General features: G+C 54.3%; 1 protein-coding gene across 4 annotated transcripts in view; it reads left to right on the top strand.

Annotated features, from left to right (window-relative positions):
• Positions 1-22,794, top strand: part of LOC119977793 (protein furry homolog) — a 483,675-nt gene that overhangs the window by 216,613 nt on the left and 244,268 nt on the right. For all 4 annotated transcript variants that reach the window (XM_038819004.1, XM_038819002.1, XM_038819003.1 and 1 more), the window contains exons 23-24: positions 1,899-2,023; positions 12,425-12,482. In XM_038819004.1, coding sequence (XP_038674932.1) covers positions 1,899-2,023; positions 12,425-12,482 — 183 coding nt within the window. The remainder of the gene's footprint in view (positions 1-1,898; positions 2,024-12,424; positions 12,483-22,794) is intronic.

Genomic DNA, 22,794 nt, shown 5'->3' with positions numbered 1-22,794 from the left:
ACAGTTAGTTAACAGTGCACATACCCTGGCAGACATCAGCAAATCATTCATCCTTTTTCTGCACTGCAGCTGGGGTCTATTTTGGACCACATGGATGCTAACCACCCCAGTGATGTCCTCCCAGGCTGCCATGGTCTGAGAGGAGGGATCATCCCAAGGAAACAAGACCTCCTTTTTTTCCTGGGCAACCTGGGGAAGGTATCGCTGAATTGTGGGGCTGAAATTTGCTTCCTTTTCTTGGGCATTTCTCTTGCAGCATAGTCTGGAGCTTCAGGCCGGCAGTGAGTGAATGGCTATCTTGGTGCCGTTTAAATATGCTGCCAGAACCTTCGACGCAATGAGATAGAGGTGAGCACCCCGCCACAAGATTCACGAAGACCTGAAGATACATAGCTAATGAACTGAACAGTGGAAGATCATGCTTGTTCAGCTGCCCAAACAAGCAATGGAAATTATTCCACTTCCCCACCCACCACCAAATTTAGAGCTATAGATTTTATTCAACATGTGTAACGTTTATGAGCTAACATGTAGGTTGAACATGTACTCTGCTGAATTACTTGTCTTGGCTAGCTTCGACAGAGAGGAGCTGAGAGAAACAGTGGCCGAGATACAGCCACTGCGTTGGGTCCAGCGCTTTAGAGACACTCTGGGTAGTTGGGGACAGGGCAGGGTGGTACCATGACATACGAGCACCTTGGCACTGCCAACCTGACACCCTAGCGGTCCACCCGGACATCCTGGCAGTGTCACACTGGCAATGTCTGAGTGGTGCGGCCAGGGTGCCAGGTGCACTGCCAGTTTGGCAGTGCCAAGGTGCCCGAGTGCCAGGTTGGCACCAAATGGAGGTCTTGATCGCACAACTTGTCGGAAGCAGCAATCCAACATTAATTTTAGCTGAATTAGTCAATTTTGGGCCAGAGGGCATACTCTCCATCCTCACGGGTGGACTCTTAAAGCTGGAGGGTCAAAATGAAATGCTCAAATACTGAAGGAGCTGAAGCCTGCAGCTGCAAATCTGCGGGAGAGTGGGCTGTTCAAGGTGGAGACATTGTCTCAGCACACAAATTATTTAAAACAAAAATTGACACAGTTGCAAGATCAACATTGTGACTGTAGCTGTGAACAGTTTATTGATTGGGCAGCACTGGACCGTTAGTCTGTAGCCAGGCTCCCCACGCCATGGAGGGCCCATATGCCGAATGCAAAATCCTAGTCAGTTTCTGATCAATGGCCTGAATTGGTCTTCTCATTGCTTTAACCAGCAACCTAACAGCCATTCCACACCTGATCTGTTCTTCCCAAATATGGCTCTGGGGCCGGATGTACCAGCATGCTGGACAAGGGTGCAAAATAACCCACTTACCTGCTTCAGTTGCCAGCCCCATCAGCCTTTGAAAATCCTTTCCCGAGACTAACGTTTCAGTGCAGTATTGAGGAAGAGCGCCAGTGTCAGATATGCCGTATTTGAATGAGTTACGAAACCAAGGTTCTGTTCAGGTGGATGCAGAACACCCCGTAGTATTTTTTCAAAGAAAATTGAGAAGATCTTCCAGTATTCTGTTCCGTTCTCAAATCAACTCCACCAAAAAGACTAACTGGGCATCCTATTTGCTGTTAGCGGGAACTTGTGCTCAAATTTGATTGCTGATTTTGCCTATATAACAACAGTGGCTTAACTTTAAAAATAATTTATTAGACATGAAGTACTTTCGGAAGTTGTGAAATGTAAGTTTTATAGTATCATTGTTGAATTTTAGACAACGATATTAGCAGCATTTTTAGTACTTTTCGTTATGAAATGACTAAAGGCCTTTGAGGTAAAAGATGAAATCATCACCTATGTATACTAGGAACTTCTTCAATGTATTTTTGGGTTATTTTTTATCATTACGCAGGTCATAGGAACGCCATCTGTAGCAGTATTGTTGAAACAACTGGTTCCACTGATGCGTGCTGAAAGCATAGAAATTACAGAATCACTGGTACTCGGATTTGGAAGAACAAATTCACTCGTGTTCAGGTACCGCAAGAATCATTTTTGGCTTTACCTACTAAAATTTTGCAGTTAAAATAAAGTCAGCACATGTTTTTAAAAATCTCTTTTACTGTTTTTATTACAGTGATCATTACAAATTTCAGTGAAGGAATAATCATCTATGTATTTCAAGTTATTTGCTGAATAACCTGTCAATTCAGGGTTCTCTATCTTTTCTAAAGGGAGGCTCTGGAGTTGAGGGTCGAGGCTGGGCGTTTTCAGAGCCTGGGGATTACCCTCCACCATTAGGGGAGGGGGTCTCCCCTTGTTTAGTGGGCAGCACGGTAGCATGGTGGTTAGGACAGTTGCTTCACAGCTCCAGGGTCCCAGGTTCGATTCCCGGCTGGGTCACTGTCTGTGTGGAGTCTGCACGTTCTCCATGTGTCTCCGTGGGTTTCCTCCTGGTGCTCCGGTTTCCTCCCACAGTCCAAAGGTGTTCGGGTTAGGTGGATTGGCCATGTTAAATTGCCCTTAGTGTCCAAAACATGTTAAGTGGGGATTACTGGGTTACGGGGATAGGGTAGATACGTGGGCTTCAGTAGGGTGCTCTTTGTAAGGGCCGGTGCAGACTTGATGGGCCGAATGGCCTCTTTCTGTCCTGTTGATTCTATGAGTGGGGGCCGAGGGGTGCAGGCCGTCAAAGGGTTGGGGAGAGGGGGAGAGAGTGGCCCCGATATTTCCGTGAGGGGGGAGGGGGGCAGGGTGTTGGAGAAAGACGCCCCGATCTATGTGCAGCCAGGCTTGCCGGCTCACTGGCTGTATAGGCCCCCCTCCCCCTCATCAGAGTGCTGATTGAGCCCTCCCCCCTTACTGTCGCTTGGTATTTTTCAGAAGATCTGGACAGAAAACCTGGCGCTGTTTCGAAAGAGAAACATGACTGTTTTCAGTTACAACCTGACACTGCCATTTAAAAAAAACTCCGTCCTGTGTCAACCTTTAAGCGTATATTAGATGGGTGGTTGAAGTGAAGAAGTTCAAAAGGACCTGGGAACAAGGTGGTCCAAGGGGTTAAGGGGTGAAATTCTGACATGATGCACACCAAATGCCATCTTGACAAAAAGGTTAGTATGTGCACTTAACGTCTGCTAGAAGTATGCAGAGGAGACAAATCACAACATGATGCCGATTTGACACCAATGCTGCCATTTTGAATGCCCATGCTCTGGCCATTATCCTCTCCTCAGCCTCAATCAGTTGAACACCTATAAAGTAGCATGATGGAGGCAGAACTCCGTTCACCAGAATCCCTTTGGTTAACAAAACCAACAGGAGTACGACCATATGCATTCAGCTTGTTGTCTACACTGCGAGTGCAGAGGATCTGACACTCTCTGTTATAGAAGAGGTTCCATGATTGGCCCACTATTCAGGGAACTCATATTCCAATTGGCCGATCTCAAAGGCCTGGTCTAAGTTATTACACTCCGCCAGCACAATTTCAAAGAGATCATCAACTACTTCTAGGTTAGTTGCTGGTTTATTTCTTCTGGCTGTTGCTATAGTTCTACAAGCTTTTGCTGCTTTTCCTAATTGTTTCAAGTTTCAAAAGACTACAGAGTGGTGTGGCAGGTTTGCTGAAAGACTTGATGCTCACTTTAAGGTTTGCACAAACCAATTGCTCTCAATAATGGGGGCACAGGTACGCCTTCCTCTTCTAATCAACCGTGAGGCGGAAAATGAGCAGAGGCCATTCCGAGCAGGCCAAGCTATAGAGAAGGGTAAGAAGCGCTCTCAGCATGAGGCCATATTCATCTGGGTTGTTGAGAGAGTAATTCTTCTATCTGATCGATAATAGTGACAAATGTTTCATCACAAAACTCTGCCAACAGCAGCAGCCACAACTTGAACCTCAGAGTACATAAAAGACTATGGGCAGGATTCTCCCGCACTTGTCGCGATGGCCCGACACCAGCTCAAAGAACGGCGAGAACCACTCCGGCGTCGGGCCACCCGGAAGTTGCGGAATCCTCTGCACTTCCGGGGGCTAGGCCGGCGCCGGAGGGTTGGCGCCGCGCCAACCGGCACCGAAGGACCGCCATAGGCCGGCGCGAGTTGGCGCATGTGCAGAACTGCCGGCGTGTTCTGGTGCATGCACAGAATTGCTGGCGTGTTTCAAGCGCATACGCAGGGGCTTTCGTCTCCGCGCTGGCCATGGCAGAGCCTTACAGAGGCCGGCATGGAGGGAAAGAGTGCCCTCATGGCACAGGCCCGCCCACAGATCGGTGGGCCATGCCACTGTGGCCGGATCCCCCCACGCACCCCTGAGTATCCCGCTAGATGGCCGACAAGCCAGGTCCCGCCAGGATGGACCATGTCCATTTCACGCCGGTGGGCCAGGCCAAAAACGGGTGGCTGCTCGGCCCATCGGGGCCCGGAGAATTGCCGGGGGGGGGGGGGGGTCCACTGCCAACGGCCCCCGACCGCTGCGACATGATCCCCACCCTTGCCTGAAAACCGGCGCCGGAGAATTCGGTCGCCAGCGTCAGAGCGGAGAATCCTGCCCTATGTTGCCAGTGGCTGTTGAAGTGAGTGTAGCTATTAACTTGTATGCACTGGTTCCTTCCAGACGAGTGCTGGAGACATTAGCAGCATCTTGTAGTTTGCAGTGCAATCTTTCTAAGAGGCCACTGTGGCTCTGTGTTCAAAGGGAGATAACTTAATTTAATTCCATCTTCCCAGAGGAAGCACTCGGGCAATGGCTTCCCCATTGTGCTAACTGCCATTATCACATGCTCATTGCTCTGCATCTGCAGCATGTCAATTCTGTCACGTACTGAAATTGAAAGGAATTCTATTCTTTTAACGTGCATCTGATAGGTATGCAGATGCAGAGCAATGTGCAGGTCAAAACTCAAATCCTCACAGCAATCATGATCCCTTCATTCTGCAGCAGTCCACTCTGACAGTAGTATTTCAAAGTAAGCAATGACTACGGCAGGGACTACTTGCTGATGACTTGGCTCATGACTCCGATTCGGAAACCATGTCTAATCAATGAGAGCCGTGACATTGCAAGAAGTGAGATAGATAAAACCATTGGCATGCTGATTTCACTGCCTGGATTGCTCTGGAGGTCGTCTGCTGTATCCAAATAAGCTGGACTCAGTGGGCTGGATTCTCCGCCCCGCCGCGCCACATTTCTGCCCCGACCCGCCGGCAGGATTCTCTGTTAAGCCGGCCGGTCAATGGGGTTTCCCATTATGGGGCAGCCCCACGCCGTCGGGAAACCCCCGGGAGCCGGCATAACGGAGAATCACGCCGGCGGAGAATCCTGCCCAAGGTTTCGCAAGATTTCTTAAGGTGTATATGGTATGTTACACGCTGCACAATCTTGCCAGCATGATGGCACGCAGTCTTTGCCATTACCTATGAAGTAATACTTTTCCCTCCTTTACCCAATCCATAAGTATTCCTAGACCTTGCTACTCTCAGCCCACGCTTAAATCCCTCTTAACTTTCCTCTCTGGGCATCTTGAAGAAGACCCATCAAGGCACTTCATGACACTACTCTCTTGCAGACCTTCCCAGCACTCCCACTCAGGGTTAATCTTGCTTATCTCCTCCCCATCTGACTCAACTACTGAATCTTGAACTCTGCCGGCAGATCGCTATCATCACCTAGACCTTTGTTGCCGTCCAAAATATCTCTTCTCTTGCCATCCAGGAGTTCTTTGTGGATGATTATATCACCATCACGGCCTTGGCAGAAACCTGCCGAGGGGTAATGTCATCTTCACCTAAATTTACTTTCAAACCTTTGGCTGTCCATTCATTACAAAATTTCTGCAGCTACTGATTTGTTCAACAGCACTCTCACCTCCACTTTTGATATTGTGGTCCCCACTAAAACCAGTCTCACTGAAACAATTACTGCAGATGCTAGAAATACTAAACAAAAACAGAAAATACTGAAGATATTCAGCAGGTATGGTAGCATCTATGGAGAGAGAAACAGAATTAACGAGTTGAATTTTTAAAAATAAATAATTTTAATTCAAATTTTCAACAAATTTTAACCAACAAAACAGAAGACTAGAGAAGAACAGTAACCCCCCCCCCCTCAATACAAAAGCAATAGAAATGGCTGCCACTGCCGGAAGAACCCTTGCACCAACCCCCTTAGGGCAAACTTGACCCTCTCCAGTTTGATAAACCCAGCCATATCATTGATCCAGGATTCCGCGCTCGGGGGCTTCGCATCCTTCCACTGCAAAAGAATCCTGCGCCGGGCTACCAGGGACGCAAAGGCCAGAATACTGGCCTCTTTCGCCTCCTGCACTCCTGGCTCCGATGCTACCCCGAAAATTGCGAGCCCCCAGCCCGGCTCCACCCTGGAACCAACCATCCTTGACAACGTCCCCGCAACGCCCCTCCAAAAGCCCTCCAACGCAGGGCATGCCCCAAACATGTGGGTGTGGTTTGCTGGGCTCTCCGAACACCTGACACATCTGTCCTCTCCCCCAAAAAATCCGGATCAGCCTTGTCCCAGTCATAGGTGCCCTATGCAGCATCTTTAGTTGAATTAAACTAAGCCTCGCGCAAGAGGAGGAGGAATTCACCCTCCCCAGGGCATCCGCCCACGACCCCTCATCGATCTCCTCTCCCAGCTTCTCCTCCCACTTATCTTTCAGCTCTTCCAACGAGGCCTCCTCCCCCTCCTGCATCACTTGGTAGATTGCCAAGATCCTACCCACGTCCCCGAGAGCACCCTGTCCTGAACCCCCCCCCCCCTTGGCGGCAACAGTGGAAACTCCGCCACCTGCCGCCTAACAAACGCCCTAATCTGCATATACCTGAAGGTATTCCCTGGGGGGAGACCCCGCCTCCCCTCCAACTCCTCTAAGGTCGCAAACTCCCCATCGAGAAAGAGGTCCCCCATCCGCCTGATACCTGCTCTGTGCCAGCTCAAAAACCCTCCGTCCATCCTCCCTGGTACAAACCGGTGGTTCCCCCGTATCGGGGACCAAACTGAAGCCTTCACCTCCCCCCTATGCCGCCTCCACTACCCCCAAATTTTGAGGGTAGCCACCACCACCGGACTCGTATATCTTGCTGGGGGGAGCGGCAACGGCGCCGTCACCAGCGCCTCTAGGCTCGTGCCTACACAGGACGCCGCCTCCATCCTCTTCCATGCAGCCCCCTCCATCACCCACCTACGTATAATCGCCACGTTTGCGGCCCAGTAGTACCCACATAGGTTGGGCAACGCCAACCCCCCCACATCCCTACCCCGCTCCAGGAACACCCTCCTCACCCTCGGGGCCTTCTGCGCCCACACAAATCCCATAATACTCATATTGACCCTCCTGAAGAAAGCCTTCGGAATCATGATAGGGAGGCACTGGAAGAGGAAGCTAAACATCGGGAGCACCGTCATTTTGACCGACTGGACCCTGCCCGCTAAGGAGAGTGGCAACACATCCCACCTCCTAAACGCCTCCTCCATCTGCTCCACCAGCTTCGTAAAATTGCGCCTGTGCAGGGCCCCCCAGCTCCTAGCTATCTGGACCCCCAGGTATCTGAAACTCCTCTCCGCCCTTTTCAGCAGGAGTTCCCCAATCCCCCTCTCCTGATCCCCAGGATGCACCACGAACAGCTCCCTCTTCCCCACATTGAGCTTATACCCGGAGAAGTCCCCGAACTCTCCAAGAATCCTCATCACCTCCGGCATCCCCCCCACCGGGTCTGCCTCGTACAATAATAAATTATCCGCATATAACGACAGCTGATGCTCCCCCCCCCCCCCCCCACCCCGCACTATTCCCCTCCAGCCCCTCGACTCCCTCAGCGCCATGGCCAAGGGTTCGATCACCAGCGCAAACAGCAGGGGAGACGGGGGGCACCCCTGCCTCGTCCCCCGGTAAAACGAAAATTCTCTGACCTCCTCCCATTCGTAACCACACTCGCCACCGGGGCATCATACAGCAGCCTCACCCACCTAATAAATCTCTCACCAAACCCGAACCTCTCCAAGACCTCCCAAAGATATCCCCACTCCACCCTGTCAAAGGCGTTCTGCGCGTCCATCAACGCCACTATCTCCGCCTCCCCATCCACTGCCGGCATCATTATGACATTGAGAAGCCTCCGCACATTAATGTTCAACTGCCTCCCCTTTACAAAACCCGTTTGATCCTCGTGTATGACCTGCGGCACCACGTCCTCCACACTCCTGGCCAATGTCTTGGCCATCAGTATCGCATCCACGTTGAGGAGCAAAATCGGCCTATACGATCCACACTGAAGGGGTACTTATCCCGCTTCAGAATCAGTGAGATCAACGCCCTGGACATCGTCGGGGCCCCCCCCCCCCCCCCCCTCGCCTCGCCTCGCCTCAGTCAAGGTCCTCACCAGCAGCGGGCCCAGCAGATCTGAAAACTTCTTATAAAATTCAACCGGGATCCATCGGGTCCCAGTGCCTTCCCTGACTGCATGCTCCCCAATGCATTCACCAGCTCCTCCAGCCCAACTGGTGGCCCCAACCCCTCAACCTGCTCCTCCCACCACTCTCGGGAACTCCAGCTTGCCCAGAAAGCAGTCCATTCCTCCCTCCTCCACTGGGGGCACTGACCGGTACAACTCCTCATAGAAGGTCCTGAACGCTCCGTTAATGCCCTTCGCACTCCGCACAAGACTCCCTCCTCCATCCCTAACTCCCCCTATCTCCCTAGCCGCCTCCCGCTTCCGGAGCTGGTGCGCCAGCATCCGACTCGCCTTTTGCCCATATTTGTATACAGCCCCCTGCGCCCTCCTCCACTCCGCGTCCGCCTTCCTGGTGGTCAATATATCAAACTCCGCTGGAGACTACGACGCTTCCTCAACAGCCCTTCCTCCGGGGCCTCCGCGTACCTCCTGTCCACCCTCACCATTTCTTCCACCAGCCTCTCCCTCTCCCTTTTCTCCCCCCTCTCCCTCTGTGCCCTGATGGAAATCAGCTCCCCCCTAACCACCGCCTTCAGCGCCTCCCAAACCACCCCCACCTGCACCTCCCCATTATCATTAATTTCTAGATACCCCTCTATGCACCTCCGGACCCGCCCGCATACCTCCTCGTCCGACAGCAGCCCCACATCTCGCCTCCACATCAGGTGTTGGTCCCTCCCCTCCCCCAGCTCTAGATCCACCCAATGCGGGGCGTGATTTGAAATGGCTATCGCCGAATATTCCGCACCTTCCACGCTCGGAATCAACGCCCTGCTCAAGACAAAACTGTCAATCCAAGAGTAAGCATTGTGGACGTGGGAGAAGAACAAAAACTCCCCTCATGAACCTCGACGAATCCACCCCTCTCATCTGGTCCATGAACCCCCCTCAGCACTGTGGCTGCCGCCGGCCTCTTACCCGTCCTGGACCTAGAGCGATCCAGTGCTGGGTCCAGCACTGTATTAAAATCTCCTCCTATTATTAAACCCCCCGTCTCAAGGTCTGGAATCCGGCGCCGCATAAAGTCCGCATTGTCCCAATTTGGAGCGTACACATTAACCAGCACTACCCGCTCCCCCTGGAGCCTATCGCTTACCATCACATATCTGCCACAGCTACCCACCACCACACTCGACGCCACAAACGACACTCTCTTCCCCACCAAAATCACCACCCCCCCGGTTCTTCGCGTCTAACCCCGAATGGAACACTTGCCCAACCCACCCCTTTCTCAACCTTACCTGATCCGCCACCCTAAGGTGCGTCTCCTGGAGCATAGCCACATCCGCCCAGCCCCTTCAGATGCATGACCATCCGGGCCTGCTTGACCGGCTCATTTAGCCCCCTTACATTCCATGTGACCTGCCGAATCAGAGGGCTATTCGCCCTCCCTCCCCCCCGATCAGCCATAATTCTCCCTCGGCCAACCACGTGCGTGCAGTCCCCGCACGGCCTGTTCCCCACAGTGGCAGATCTTCGTCCCGACCCTTTCTAATACCGTCAGTTCCCCTTCGGCCCTTCTAGCAGCAACCCGGTCCCCCCCTCAATCCTCAGTCCGAATCCAGCTTCTCTGCCTGGATAAAGGCCCAGGCCTCTTCCAGGGAATCAAAGTAATACCGGCGATCTTTATAGGTGACCCAAAGGCGCGCCGGCTGCAGCAGGCCAAACTTCACTCCTCTCCTGTGCAGCACTGCTTTCGACCAGTTATAACCGGCCCTTTTCTTCGCGACCTCCGCGCTCCAGTCCTGGTAAATCCGGACCTCTGCATTCTCCCACCTGCTGCTCCGCTCCTTCTTGGCCCAACCAAGCGCACATTCTCGGTCAACGAACCGGTGAAACTGCACCAGCACCGCCCTTGGCGGCTCATTAGGCTTGGGCTTTCTCACCAACACTTGATGGGCTCCCTCCAACTCCACGGGCCCTTGGAAGGACCTCGCTCCCATTAGCAACTTCAGCATCGTGACCACATAGGCCCCCAGGTCCAACCCCTCCAGCCCCTCAGGGAGGCCCAGGATCCTCAAATTCTTCCGCCGCGAGCGGTTCTCCATTTCCTCAAGCCTCGTCTGCCATTTCTTGTAGAGCGCCTCCACCTTCACCGCCAGGCCTGGGATTTCGTCCTCATTCTCCGAGGCCTTTTGCCGGACCTCACGGATCTCTGCCCCCTAGGCCGTCTGGGTCACCATGAGCTTGTCGACGGGGCCTTTAGCGGTTCCAGTAGCTCAGCCTTAAGCTACCTGAAGCATCCATGGAGCAGCTCCTGCTGCTCTTGCGTCCAAGCTGCCGGTTCCCCGCCCGCTGCCGTCTTGGTCTTCCTCCCTCGCACCTTTCTCTGCTCCAGTGCCGATTTTTTAACCACCCCGCTCCTGGTCCAGTCCATCCACCGGCCGAGAAGCGTTGCCGATGTCTTCCCGCACCGGGAAAAGCCCGTCCAGCACCGTTACGTGCCCTAAAAAGAGTCCTAAAGTCTGAAAATAGCGGGAACAGCCAAACATGCGGCTTAGCTCTGCATCGCCGCAACCGGAAGTCCCCAACGAGTTGAATTTTACACTAGCGGCAGAGTCCCCACCCCCTGACATGGAAGTTGGGTGCCAGCTCATCTGAACTTGGCTTGCTCTGCAGCTAGTTGTCATTATGTCTTTGATTGGCACAATGACTATTAGGAGCTGCTGTTAACTAAATGATCAGCAGCACCTATGTTCCAGCACCACCACCTGGCGTGAACTATTGCAATAGTTTCTGAAGAAGGCAATGGAGTCCATACTGTAAGCTGAGTCCAAGGTCTTGCCAGAGCCAGTCAGGCAGGTCCTGGCAAAGGGGTGGTGGGAGAGGGGTTGACAGATCTAATGGGGGGAAGACTGACAAAATATTGTTGCTTAGGACAAAGCCTTGGTCCATGATAAAGGCTCGCAAATGCTTCCTCCCTACATTTGATCTCAAAAGACCTTTTGGGAGTCAGTGAAAACAGACATGAACCTCATGCCGAGACACAGCCCTGCCTCTGACGTGATATACAGCTGCCTGATCTTTGCTATTGATTGGATGGTCACTCTCCTCTCCACCTTCTTGCATCACCACAGGCATGCCCCAAAGAGCAAACCATCAAGGAGGACTCAACTTGTTGGAGCAAAGAAGGTCATTGGCATAATTGGAGCCCTGCACCTAGATGTGGGTTGTGACCCAACAACTACGGACTTTCTCTGCACCCTCAGTTCAGGCTTGCTTTGTCATGTCTCTTCCTGTACCTTGGGAAGAGGACCTCTTGCCTGCCATTGCAGCCTAGAGGAGAAAATATATGGTCTCAGCAGGGTCCTATTCAGCTCCTTTTGGGGCTTCTGGCCAGTTATGCAACAGTTGTGTCTTCTGACAGTAAGGCAGACAATCATTTAAAATAAGGGACTAGTGTATGCAGAGCTGTTAGCCCTTTAAAATATGGCATTAGCACTTGCCATTCAGTCAACTAGTGCTGTCATTGGCATCTCATTTCCCAACTCTACTCTTGAATTCATTGTCGACCGCCCCTAATTTAATTGGCCAGCCACCGCATGATTGCATGTTGTTTGATCAGGTACAGTACCTTTTATCCACCACTTAAATACAGGTGTTAACCTAGCTTTTTAAATTGGTTAAGTTTTAAATAGGTTTCTGGCCAGAATTTTCCGGCTGTTCACTTGTAAGATCTTCTGGTCCCACTGATGGCGCACCCCCACTGCGGGTTTCCAGGCAGTGAGCGCTGCATTCAATGGGAAACCCGTTGACAACGGCAGGGTGAGAAGATCCCGCTGCCGGCCAATGACGGGCTGCCTCCACTGTCACAAAACACATGGTGGGTTGTATGGAAAATCCAGCCCACTATCTTTGCTTAAGCAGTGGTCTTCTTCTGTTCAAATTGGGACCAATGATCTCTAAGTTTATATGCCTTATCGTTGAAGACGTAGTCATTTTTTTTCTCTTCCTTTAATTCAGGGAGTTAGTTGAAGAGCTACATCCATTGATGAAAGAAGCTCTTGAACGCCGACCAGAGGTTTGTTTTGAGATTTTTCTTTCTTGGTAGAGAAAGAATTTGCATTTCTGTGGTAAACCTGATTATTTTTCTTGAACATCCTAAGTGCTATCGATCATGTTTGTTCAGATCAAACATCATTGTTTAGTCACTTATGACAAAATAGAGAAAAATATAGTATTTAAAAATACATGTTTATTCAGAATTTTTATCTTGGCAAATCTAAAAACGGAGAAGTTGGGTTGCAAGAATAAAGGGCACGATCAAATGGCCTTGTCGTGCCCGACTTGGTGACACGATGAGGCCGTTAAATCTCACGAGAGGCCTCATGAGGGCGGCATGGTGGTTAGCACTGCTGCTTCACAGCTCCAATGTCCCGGGTTTAATTCCGGCCTCGGGTGACTGTGTGGAGTTTACATTTTCTTCCCGTGTCTGTGTGGGTTTCTTCCAGGTGCTCTGGTTTCCTCCCACAGTCCAAAGATGTGCAGTGTGGTGATAATCACTCTAGATATGCATACTTGCAGTAGGGGGATGTATGGCTGTACCTTTTTTTTAAATAATTTTTATTGGAATTTTTTCAGAAAATATAAAAATATAACAACAAGTATAGCAACAAGCAGTAATATGCAACTAACAGCCCCATAACACCCACAATTCCCCCCAAACCGTAACATCACATGTATCACACTCCCCCCAAACCCCCCCCAACAAGAGAACTTAACCAAAATAAGCAAATATAATCAACGTCTCTCTTCCCCCCCCCCCCCCCCCCCCAAACACCCCCGGGTTGCTGCTGCTACTGTCCCAGTACCCTATCGTTGAGCCAGAAAGTCGAGGAAAGGTTGCCACCGTTTAAAGAACCCTTGTACCGACCCTCTCAGAGCGAATTTGACCTTCTCTAGCTTAATGAAGCCCGCCATGTCATTGATTCAGGTCTCCACGCTTGGGGGCCTCGCGTCTTCCATTGTAGCAAAATCCTTCGCCGGGCTACTAGGGACGCAAAGGCCAGCACACCGGCCTCTTTCGCCTCCTGCACTCCCGGCTCTACCCCAACCCCAAAGATCGCGAGTCCCCATCCTGGCTTGACCCTGGATCCCACCACCCTTGACACCGTCCTCGCCACCCCCTTCCAGAACTCCTCCAATGCCGGGCATGCCCAGAACATATGGGCATGATTCGCTGGACTCCCTGAGCACCTGACACACCTATCTTCACCCCCAAAAAACCTACTCATCCTCTTCCCAGTCATGTGGGCCCTATGCAGCACCTTGAATTGAATGAGGCTAAGCCGCGCACACGAGGAGTAAGAATTTACCCTCTCCAAGGCATCAGCCCATGTCCCGTCTTCGATCTGTTCCCCCAGTTCCCCCCCCCACTTCGTTTTCAGCTCCGCTACTGACGCCTCTTCCACCTCCTGCATAAGCTTGTAGATATCGGATATCTTCCCCTCCCCGACCCCGAGAGCACCCTGTCACTCACCCCCCTCGCGGGGAGCGCAGGGAATCCCTCCACCTGCCGTCTAGCAAATGCCTTTACCTGCAGATATCTAAACATGTTTCCCGGCGGGAGCCCAAATTTCTCCTCCAACTCCCCCAGGCTCGCAAACCTTCCGTCGATAAACAGGTCCCTCAGCTGTCTAATGCCCGCTCTATACCATCCCTGAAATCCCCCATCCATGTTCCCCAGGACGAACCTATGGTTCCCCCTTAACGGAGCCTCCATCGAGCCCCCCACTTCTCCCCTATGTCGCCTCCACTGCCCCCAAATCTTGAGGGTAGCCGCCACCACCGGACTCGTGGTATACCTCGTGGGAGGGAGCGGCCACGGCGCCGTTACCAGGTCCCCCAGGCTTGTATCCCCACAGGACGCTCTCTCCATCCGTTTCCATGCTGCCCCCTCCCCCTCCATCACCCACTTACGCACCATTGACACGTTGGCCGCCCAGTAGTACCCCAAGAAGTTGGGCAACGCCAGCCCCCCCCCATCTCTACTCAGCTCCAAGAAGACCCTCTTCACCCTCGGGGTGCCATGCGCCCAAACAAATCCCATGATGCTGCTGGTCACCCTTTTAAAAAAGGCCCTAGGGATAAAGATGGGCAAGCACTGGAAGAGGAACAAGAACCTCGGGAGAACCGTCATTTTGACGGATTGCACTCTTCCCGCCAGCGATAGCGGCACCACGTCCCACCTTTTAAATTCCTCCTCCATCTGTTCCATTAGTCTGGTGAAGTTAAGCTTATGAAGAGCCCCCCAACTCCTGGCCACCTGCACCCCCAGGTACCTGAAACTCTTCACTGCCCTCCTGAAGGGGAGCCTCCCAATTCCCTCCTCCTGATCTCCCGGGTGCACTACAAATACCTCGCTCTTTCCTAAGTTTAGCTTATAGCCCGAGAAGCCCCCAAATTCCGCTAACAGCTCCATCACCCCCGGCATTCCCCCCTCTAGGTCCGCCACATATAACAGCAGGTCGTCCGCATACAGCGATACCCGGTGCTCCTCCCCACCCCGCACCAGATCCCTCCATTTCCCTGACTCCCTCAACGCCATGGCCAGCGGTTCAATCGCCAGTGCAAAGAGCAGGGGGGACAGGGGACACCCCTGCCTGGTCCCACGATAGAGCCTAAAATACTCCGATCTCCTTCCATTTGTGACTACACTCGCCATCGGCGCCGCGTAAAGCAGCCTCACCCATTTGATGAATCCCTCCCCAAATCCAAACCTCTCCAGCACCTCCCACAGGTACCCCCACTCAACTCTATCAAACGCTTTCTCTGCATCCAGCGCCACCACTATCTCCGCCTCCCCCTCCACTGCCGGCATCATGATAACATTGAGCAGTCTCCGCACATTCGTGTTGAGCTGCCGCCCCTTGACAAATCCTGTCTGATCTTCATGAATTACCTCTGGCACACAATCCTCTATCCTGGTAGCCAGGATCTTCGCCAGCAACTTAGCGCCTACGTTAAGGAGCGAGATAGGCCTATATGATCCGCACTGCAAGGGGTCCTTATCCCGTTTTAGGATCAAAGAGATCAGTGCCCGCGACATCGTCGGGGGCAAAGCCCCCCCTCCCACGCCTCATTGAAAGTTCGCACCAGCAGGGGACCCACCAGGTCCGCATATTTTTTGTAAAATTCTGCCGGGAACCCGTCCGGCCCCGGGGCCTTACCTGACTGCATTTGCCCGATCCCCCTGACTAGCTCCTCCAACTCTATCGGCGCCCCCAGCCCCTCTACCAGCCTCTCTTGAACCCTTGGGAAACATAGCCTGTTCATGAAGCTCTCCATCCCCTCTCTCCCCCTCGGAGGTTCCGACCGGTACAATCCCTCGTAAAAGTCCCTAAAGACCCCGTTTACTTCTGTCCCCTTCTGCACTACATTTCCACCCCCATCCTTCACTCCCCCAATTTCCCTAGCCGCATCTCGCCTACGGAGCTGATGCGCCAACATCCTGCTCGCCTTCTCTCCATACTCATATACCGCGCCCTGCGCCCTCCTCCACTGTGTCCCCGCCTTTCTGGTGGTCAACAAGTCAAAATTGGCCTGCAACCTGCGCCGTTCTCCCAGCAACCCTTCCTCCTGTGCCTCCGCATATCTCCTGTCCACCTCCAGAAGCTCTCCCACCAGTCTCCCCCTCTCCTTCCTCTCCCTCCTTTCCCTGTGGGCCCGGATGGAGATCAGCTCCCCCCGGATCACTGCTTTCAGAGCCTCCCAGACCATCCCCACCTGGACCTCCCCCGTATCATTGGTATCCAGATACCCCTCAATGCTTCTCCGAACCCTCTTACACACCTCCTCCTCCGCCAGCATCCCCACATCCAGGCGCCAAAGTGGGCGCTGGTCCCGCGCCTCTCCCATCTCCAGATCAACCCAGTCCGGGGCATGGTCCGAAATCGCTATGGCCGAGTACTCGGCATCCTGCACCCTCGGAATCAATCCCCTGCTCAGGACAAAAAAGTCTATCCGGGAATAAACCCTATGGACGTGAGAGAAAAAGGAATACTCCCGCGCTCTCGGTCTCCCGAACCTCCAGGGATCCACCCCTCCCATCTGGTCCATGTATCCCCTCAGCACTTTGGCCGCCGCCGGTCTCCTACCCGTCCTTGAACTGGACCGGTCCAGTGTGGGATCCAGCACTGTGTTAAAATCTCCCTCCATGGTCAGGCCCCCTGCCTCCAGGTCCGGGATGCGGCCCAACAATCGCCTCATGAAGCGAGCATCATCCCAATTCGGGGCATATACGTTCACCAGCACCACCTTCTCTCCCTGCAGCCTACCCCTCACCATGATATATCTGCCCTCCTTGTCCGACACCACCTCAGCCGCCTCAAACGCCACCCTCTTCCCCACTAGAATCGCCACCCCCCGGTTCTTCACGTCCAATCCTGAATGATAAACCTGCCCCACCCACCCCTTCCTCAGACGGACCTGGTCCGCCACCTTCAGGTGGGTCTCCTGGAGCATAGCCACGTCTGCCTTCAACCCCCTTAGATGGGAGAACACCCTGGTTCTCTTAACCGGCCCGTTCAGCCACCTCACGTTCCAGGTAATCAGCCGGATCAGAGGGCAACCCGCCCCCCTCCCCCGCCGACTAGCCATAGCTTGGCAGATGTTCGCCCCAGGCCAGCACACCCCGCTCGACCCGTTCCCCATGGCGATAACGCCTCTCCTCTTCCCGGCCCCCATCGGCTCCTTCCTAGTCGTTCCAGCAGCAACCCGGTATACCCCCCCCCCAGGCTAGGACCCCTCCTAGCTGCAACGCACTCTCCATGGTACTTCCGTGAGTCAGCTGATTTCTGCTGACCCCGGCAGCTCCCGCCAAAACCTATCCCCTCCCGGCATGGGGTCATCCCCCTCTTGCCACACCTCCTTGGCACCGCTTCAGCGCGGGAAAGAAAACCAGTAGAGGCCCCCCCCCCCACCGCAAGCTCCACCCCCCCCTGCCCCGCAGCGTGGGAAACCAGAGGAAAGCGCTTTCACACTGCCATACCCCACCCTTCTGACGCAGTACCCCAAAATCCAGTTTCCCCTCAATCCCCAGCCCCGTACAGAAGAGAACATATAGAACACAAACCCCCAACACTCCCCACCTAACCCACAACCATGCCCAACATACAAACCCACCCATAAACAGAGCAAACAGAAAACCAGCATACATAACACATGTCAAAGTTAAAAAAGTTGAAACAGTTGGAACAAAACAGCCACAGCGGAAACAACGCCGGCCAAAGTATGTCCCCAGGCCCTAGTTCGAGTCCAGCTTCTCCACCTGTACAAAGGCCCACGCCTCCTCCGGGGACTCGAAGTAATGGTGCCGGTCCTTGTATGTCACCCACAGGCGCGCAGGCTGCAGCATTCCAAACCTGACCTGCTTAGCATGAAGCACCGCCTTTGTCCGGTTGAACCCGGCCCACGCTTAGCCACCTCCGCACTCCAGTCCTGGTAGATCCTCACTACCGAATTCTCCCATTTACTGCTCCACTCTTTCTTGGCCCAGCGCAGCACACACTCCCGGTCACTGAATCGGTGGAACCGCACCAGCACAGCCCTCTGGGGCTCACCTGCCTTGGGCCTCCTGGCCATCACTCTGTGCGCTCCCTCGAGCTCCAGGGGCAAATGGAAGGACCCCGCTCCCATCAACGAGCTCAACATCGTGGTCACATACGCCGGGAGATCCGACCCCTCCAGGCCCAGGATCCTCAGATTCTTTCGCCTCGTGCGAACGTCCAGCTCCTCCAAGCGGTCCTGCCACTTTTTATGAAGTGCCTCGTGCAACTCCACTTTCCCCACGAGGACCACGGCCTCCTCCTCTCTTTCAACGGCCTGCCGCTGCAACTCCCGAATAGACTCCTCCTGGGGCGCCTGGGTCCCAAGCAGCTTGGTCGTAGTTGCATTCATGGAGTCCAGCAGCTCAGCCTTCAGCTCAGCAAAACAACGTAGGAGCGAGGCCTGTTGCTCCTGCGCCCACTTCCACCAGTCCTCGGGTGTTGCGCCGGCCGCCATTTTGTTTTTCTTCCCCCGTTTTTTTTGGGGAGTTACTGCAGCCTTTTTCACCATATAGTGTGGGGCAAGTTCTTCCAGGCACCTTCCCCCACCGGGATGCGTAGAAACAGCGCCGTTTGGGGCCCTCGAAACGGCCCAAATGTCCCTAAATAGCGGGAGCGCCGGCCGCCATTTTGTTTTTCTTCCCCCTTTTTTTGGGAGTCACTGCAGCCTTTGTCACCATATAGTGTGGGGCAAGTTCTTCCAGGCACCTTCCCCCACCGGGATGTGTAGAAACAGCGTCGTTTGGGGCCCTCGAAACGGCCCAAAAGTCCCTAAATAGCGGGAGCGCCTGCCGCCATTTTGTTTTTCTTCCCCCGTTTTTTTGGGGGAGTTACTGCAGCCTTTTTCTTCTTCCCACTCCGGGTGAGCACCATATAGTGTGGGGCAAGTTCTTCCAGGCACCTTCCCCCACCGGGATGCGTAGAAACAGCGCCGTTTGGGGCCCTCGAAATGACCCAAAAGTCCCTAAATAGCGGGAGCTGCCGAACGTGCGGCTTAGCTCCGCATAGCCGCAAGCAGAAGTCCCCGTATGGCTGTACCTGTAATACACGTTCCTCCGGTAAGCCCCTGCTGGCTAGTTCTGCCCACAGGGAGCTTGTGTATAAATATGCGTATGAGTCACTCAGACTCTTGTGTTCAGTTGCAGCCGGAGGAATAGCATCACACAGCAATAAAGCCTCGATTGAACTTGTCTCTCGTCTTTGACTATAATTGATAGCGCCACAATGTATTGCTGTGTGATTTTCCGTACACCATGGATATCAGAATCAAGCCTGACCGTCTGCAGCTGGATCCGCAGTCGCCTCACGCCAGGAAAGACTTTGTTCACTGGCTTGCAGTTTTCGAGGCCTACATCTCTTCAGCGGACCCTCCCCCGACGGAGGCTCAGAAAAAGCAACTCCTGTACTCGAGACTTAGCTCCAGTGTCTTTCCGCTAATTCGAGATGCGACTGACTACACTAGAGCTATGGAACTGCTCAAGGAGAACTATGCACAGTCGACGAACACCCTGTTTGCGAGGCATCAACTCTCTACTCGAGTCCAGCAGCCGGGTGAGTCAATTGAGGACTTCTGGAGGGCCCTTACACCTCTGGTACGAGACTGCGATTGCCGGGCCCTCACAGCCACGGAACACTCTGACTTATACTCATGCGCGATGCCTTTGTCACAGGCATTGCATCGGACCCCATCCGGCAACGGCTACTGGAAGGGGCCGCCCTCGACCTCGCGGCCACCAAGACTCTGGCGCTTTCCATGACGGCCGCCTCCCGTAGTGCGCGAACTTACTCCGCTTGCCGCTCGGCCCACCCGTCCTACCTCGCAAACGGCCCCCCAAGCTCACCCGTCCTACCCCTCGTGGACCCCGCAACCGGACCCCCCAGCAGCCGCCTCCTTGCACTACGCCTGCGCTGCTCACCGCACTGCACTCCCTAGGGGTCCCCACTGTTACTTCTGCAGTCAGCAGAAGCACCCCCGCCAACGCTGCCCGGCCCGCACCGCGACCTGCAAAGCTTGTGGCAAGAAAGGCCACTTTGCAGCGGTGTGTCAGTCCCGGACGGTTGCCGCTATCGCACCACCGGTCCCCTCGTCTCAGCCGATTGCACAATGGGCCCTACCGTCCGCTTCCCCCGACCCCACGTGTGATCAGTGGGCGCCGCCATCTTTCGCCGCCCCCGCCACGTGCGCTCCATGGGCGCCGCCATCTTCATCCCCCACCGCCATGTGCGTTCCATGGGCGCCGCCATTTTGTCCTGACCCCACAACGTGCGCTCCATGGGCGCCGCCATTTTGTCCGCCGCCATCTTCTCCCACACAGGTACTCTAGACGGCACCATTTTGTCCTCCCCCGGGACGGGGCCACGGGAACGGGTCACTACCGCTCCTCGTCGGACTCATCTGACGCGACTGCTGATCACCCGCTACTCGCCTCCGTTACGCTCGACCAGTTGCGTCCTCGCAACCTGGCACCCTCTTCCACATTGGTGCTGGTCAACGGCCACTTGACCTCCTGCCTCATCGACTCCGGGAGCACCGAGAGCTTCGTCCACCCGGACACGGTAAGACACTATTCCCTTGCGATCCATCCCGCCAACCGGCAGATCTCTCTCGCCTCCGGTTCCCACTCTATCCCGATCCGGGGTTTCTGCCTGGTTAAACTTACTGTGCAGGGCGTGGAATTCGACCGTTTCCGTCTGTACATTCTCCCCAACCTCTGCGCTTCACTCTTACTAGGCCTGGACTTCCGTGCAATCTCCAGAGCCTCACCCTCAAATTCGGCGGACCCCTACCTCCCCTCACCGTTTGCGGCCTCACGACCCTCAAGGTCGAGCCTCCCTCACTCTTTGCCAATCTGACCGCAGATTGCAAGCCCGTCGCCACCAGGAGCAGACGGTACAGCACCCAGAACAAGGCCTTCATCAGGTCCGAAGTCCAGCGGCTGCCTCGGGAGGGTATCATCGAGGCCAGCAACAGCCCTTGGAGAGTCCACGTGGTAGTGGTTAAGACCGGGGAGAAGCACAGGATGGTCGTGGACTACAGCCAGACCATCAACCGATACACGCAGCTCGACACGTACCCCCTCCCCCGCATCTCTGATATGGTCAATCAGATTGCACAGTACCGGGTCTTCTCTACTATTGACCTGAAATCCGCCTACCACCAGCTCCCCATCCGTAAATCGGACCGTCCCTACACTGCCTTCGAGGCAGATGGTCGTCTGTACCAATTTCTTAGGGTCCCCTTCGGCATCACGAATGGAGTCTCGGTATTTCAACGAGAAATGGACCAAATGGTTGACCGGTACGGACTGCAGGCCACCTTCCCGTACCTCGACAATGTCACCATCTGCGGCCATGACCAGCAGGACCATGACGCCAACCTTTCTAAATTCCTCCACACCGCATCTCTCCTTAATCTCACGTACAACAAGGAGAAGTGCTTGTTCTGCACAGACCGCTTAGCCATCCTTGGCTACGTAGTCCAAAACGGACTACTGGGGCCCGACCCCGACCGCATGTGCCCCCCTCATGGAGCTTCCACTTCCCCACTGCCCCAAGGCCCTCAAACGCTGCCTTGGGTTCTTTTCTTATTACGCCCAGTGGGTCCCACAATACGCGGACAAGGCCCGCCCACTTATCCAGTCCACACATTTTTCACTCTCGGTCGAGGCACAACAGGCCTTCGCCCGCATTCGATCTGACATAGCCAAGGCCGGGATGCACGCAGTAGATGAGACACTGCCTTTCCAAGTAGAAAGCGACGCTTCAGATGTCGCACTTGCAGCCACGCTGAATCAGGCAGGCAGACCCGTGGCATTCTTTTCACGGACCCTCCACACCTCCGAAATTCAACATTCCTCTGTTGAAAAGGAGGCCCAGGCTGAAGTTGAAGCGATGCGTCACTGGGGGCATTGCCTGGCCGGCAGGAGATTCACCCTCCTCACTGACCAACGGTTGGTAGCCTTCATGTTCAACAACACGCAGCGGGGCAAGATCAACAATGACAAAATCTTGCGGTGGAGAATCGAGCTCTCCACCTTTAACTACGAGATCTTGTATCGCCCCGGCAAGCTCAACAAGCCCCCAGACGCCCTCTCCCGAGGTACATGTGCCAGCGCACAAGTGAACCAGCTCCGTGCCTTGCACGAGAGCCTTTGCCATCCGGGGGTCACTCGCTTGTAATATCTAATCAAAGCCCGCAATCTGCCCTACTCCGTCGAGGAAGTACGGACAGTCACCAGAGACTGCCAGGTCTGTGCCAAGTGCAAGCCGCACTTCTACCGGCCAGATCGCGCGCGCCTTGTGAAAGCGTCCCGCCCCTTTGAACGCCTCAGCGTGGACTTCAAAGGGCCCCTCCCCTCCACCGACCGCAACACCTACATCCTTCGTGTGGTAGATGAATTTTCTAGGTTCCCCTTCGCCATCCCATGCCCGGATATGACGTCTGCCACCGTCATCAAGGCCCTGGATTCCATTTTCGCCCTGTTCAGTTTCCCCGACTACATCCACAGTGACAGGGGATCCTCATTCATGAGTGATGAGCTGCGTCATTTCCTGCTCAGCAGGGGTATCGCCTCCAGTAGGACGACCAGCTACAACCCCCGGGGAGATGGGCAGGTAGAGAGGGAGAACGGGATGGTATGGAGGGCAGTCCAGCTGGCCCTACGGTCCAGGAACCTCTCAGCCGCTCGCTGGCAGCAGGTCCTCCCTGACGCGCTCCATTCCACTCAGTCACTACTGTGCACCGCAACTAACAGTACACCCCATGAACGTGTTTGTGCCTTCCCTAGA

This window comes from Scyliorhinus canicula, chromosome 14, assembly GCF_902713615.1.
Source record: "Scyliorhinus canicula chromosome 14, sScyCan1.1, whole genome shotgun sequence".
Taxonomy (NCBI): Eukaryota; Metazoa; Chordata; class Chondrichthyes; order Carcharhiniformes; family Scyliorhinidae; genus Scyliorhinus; species Scyliorhinus canicula.
The sequence above is the reverse complement of the archived record's forward strand: the minus strand, read 5'-3'. Positions and strand labels throughout refer to the sequence as shown.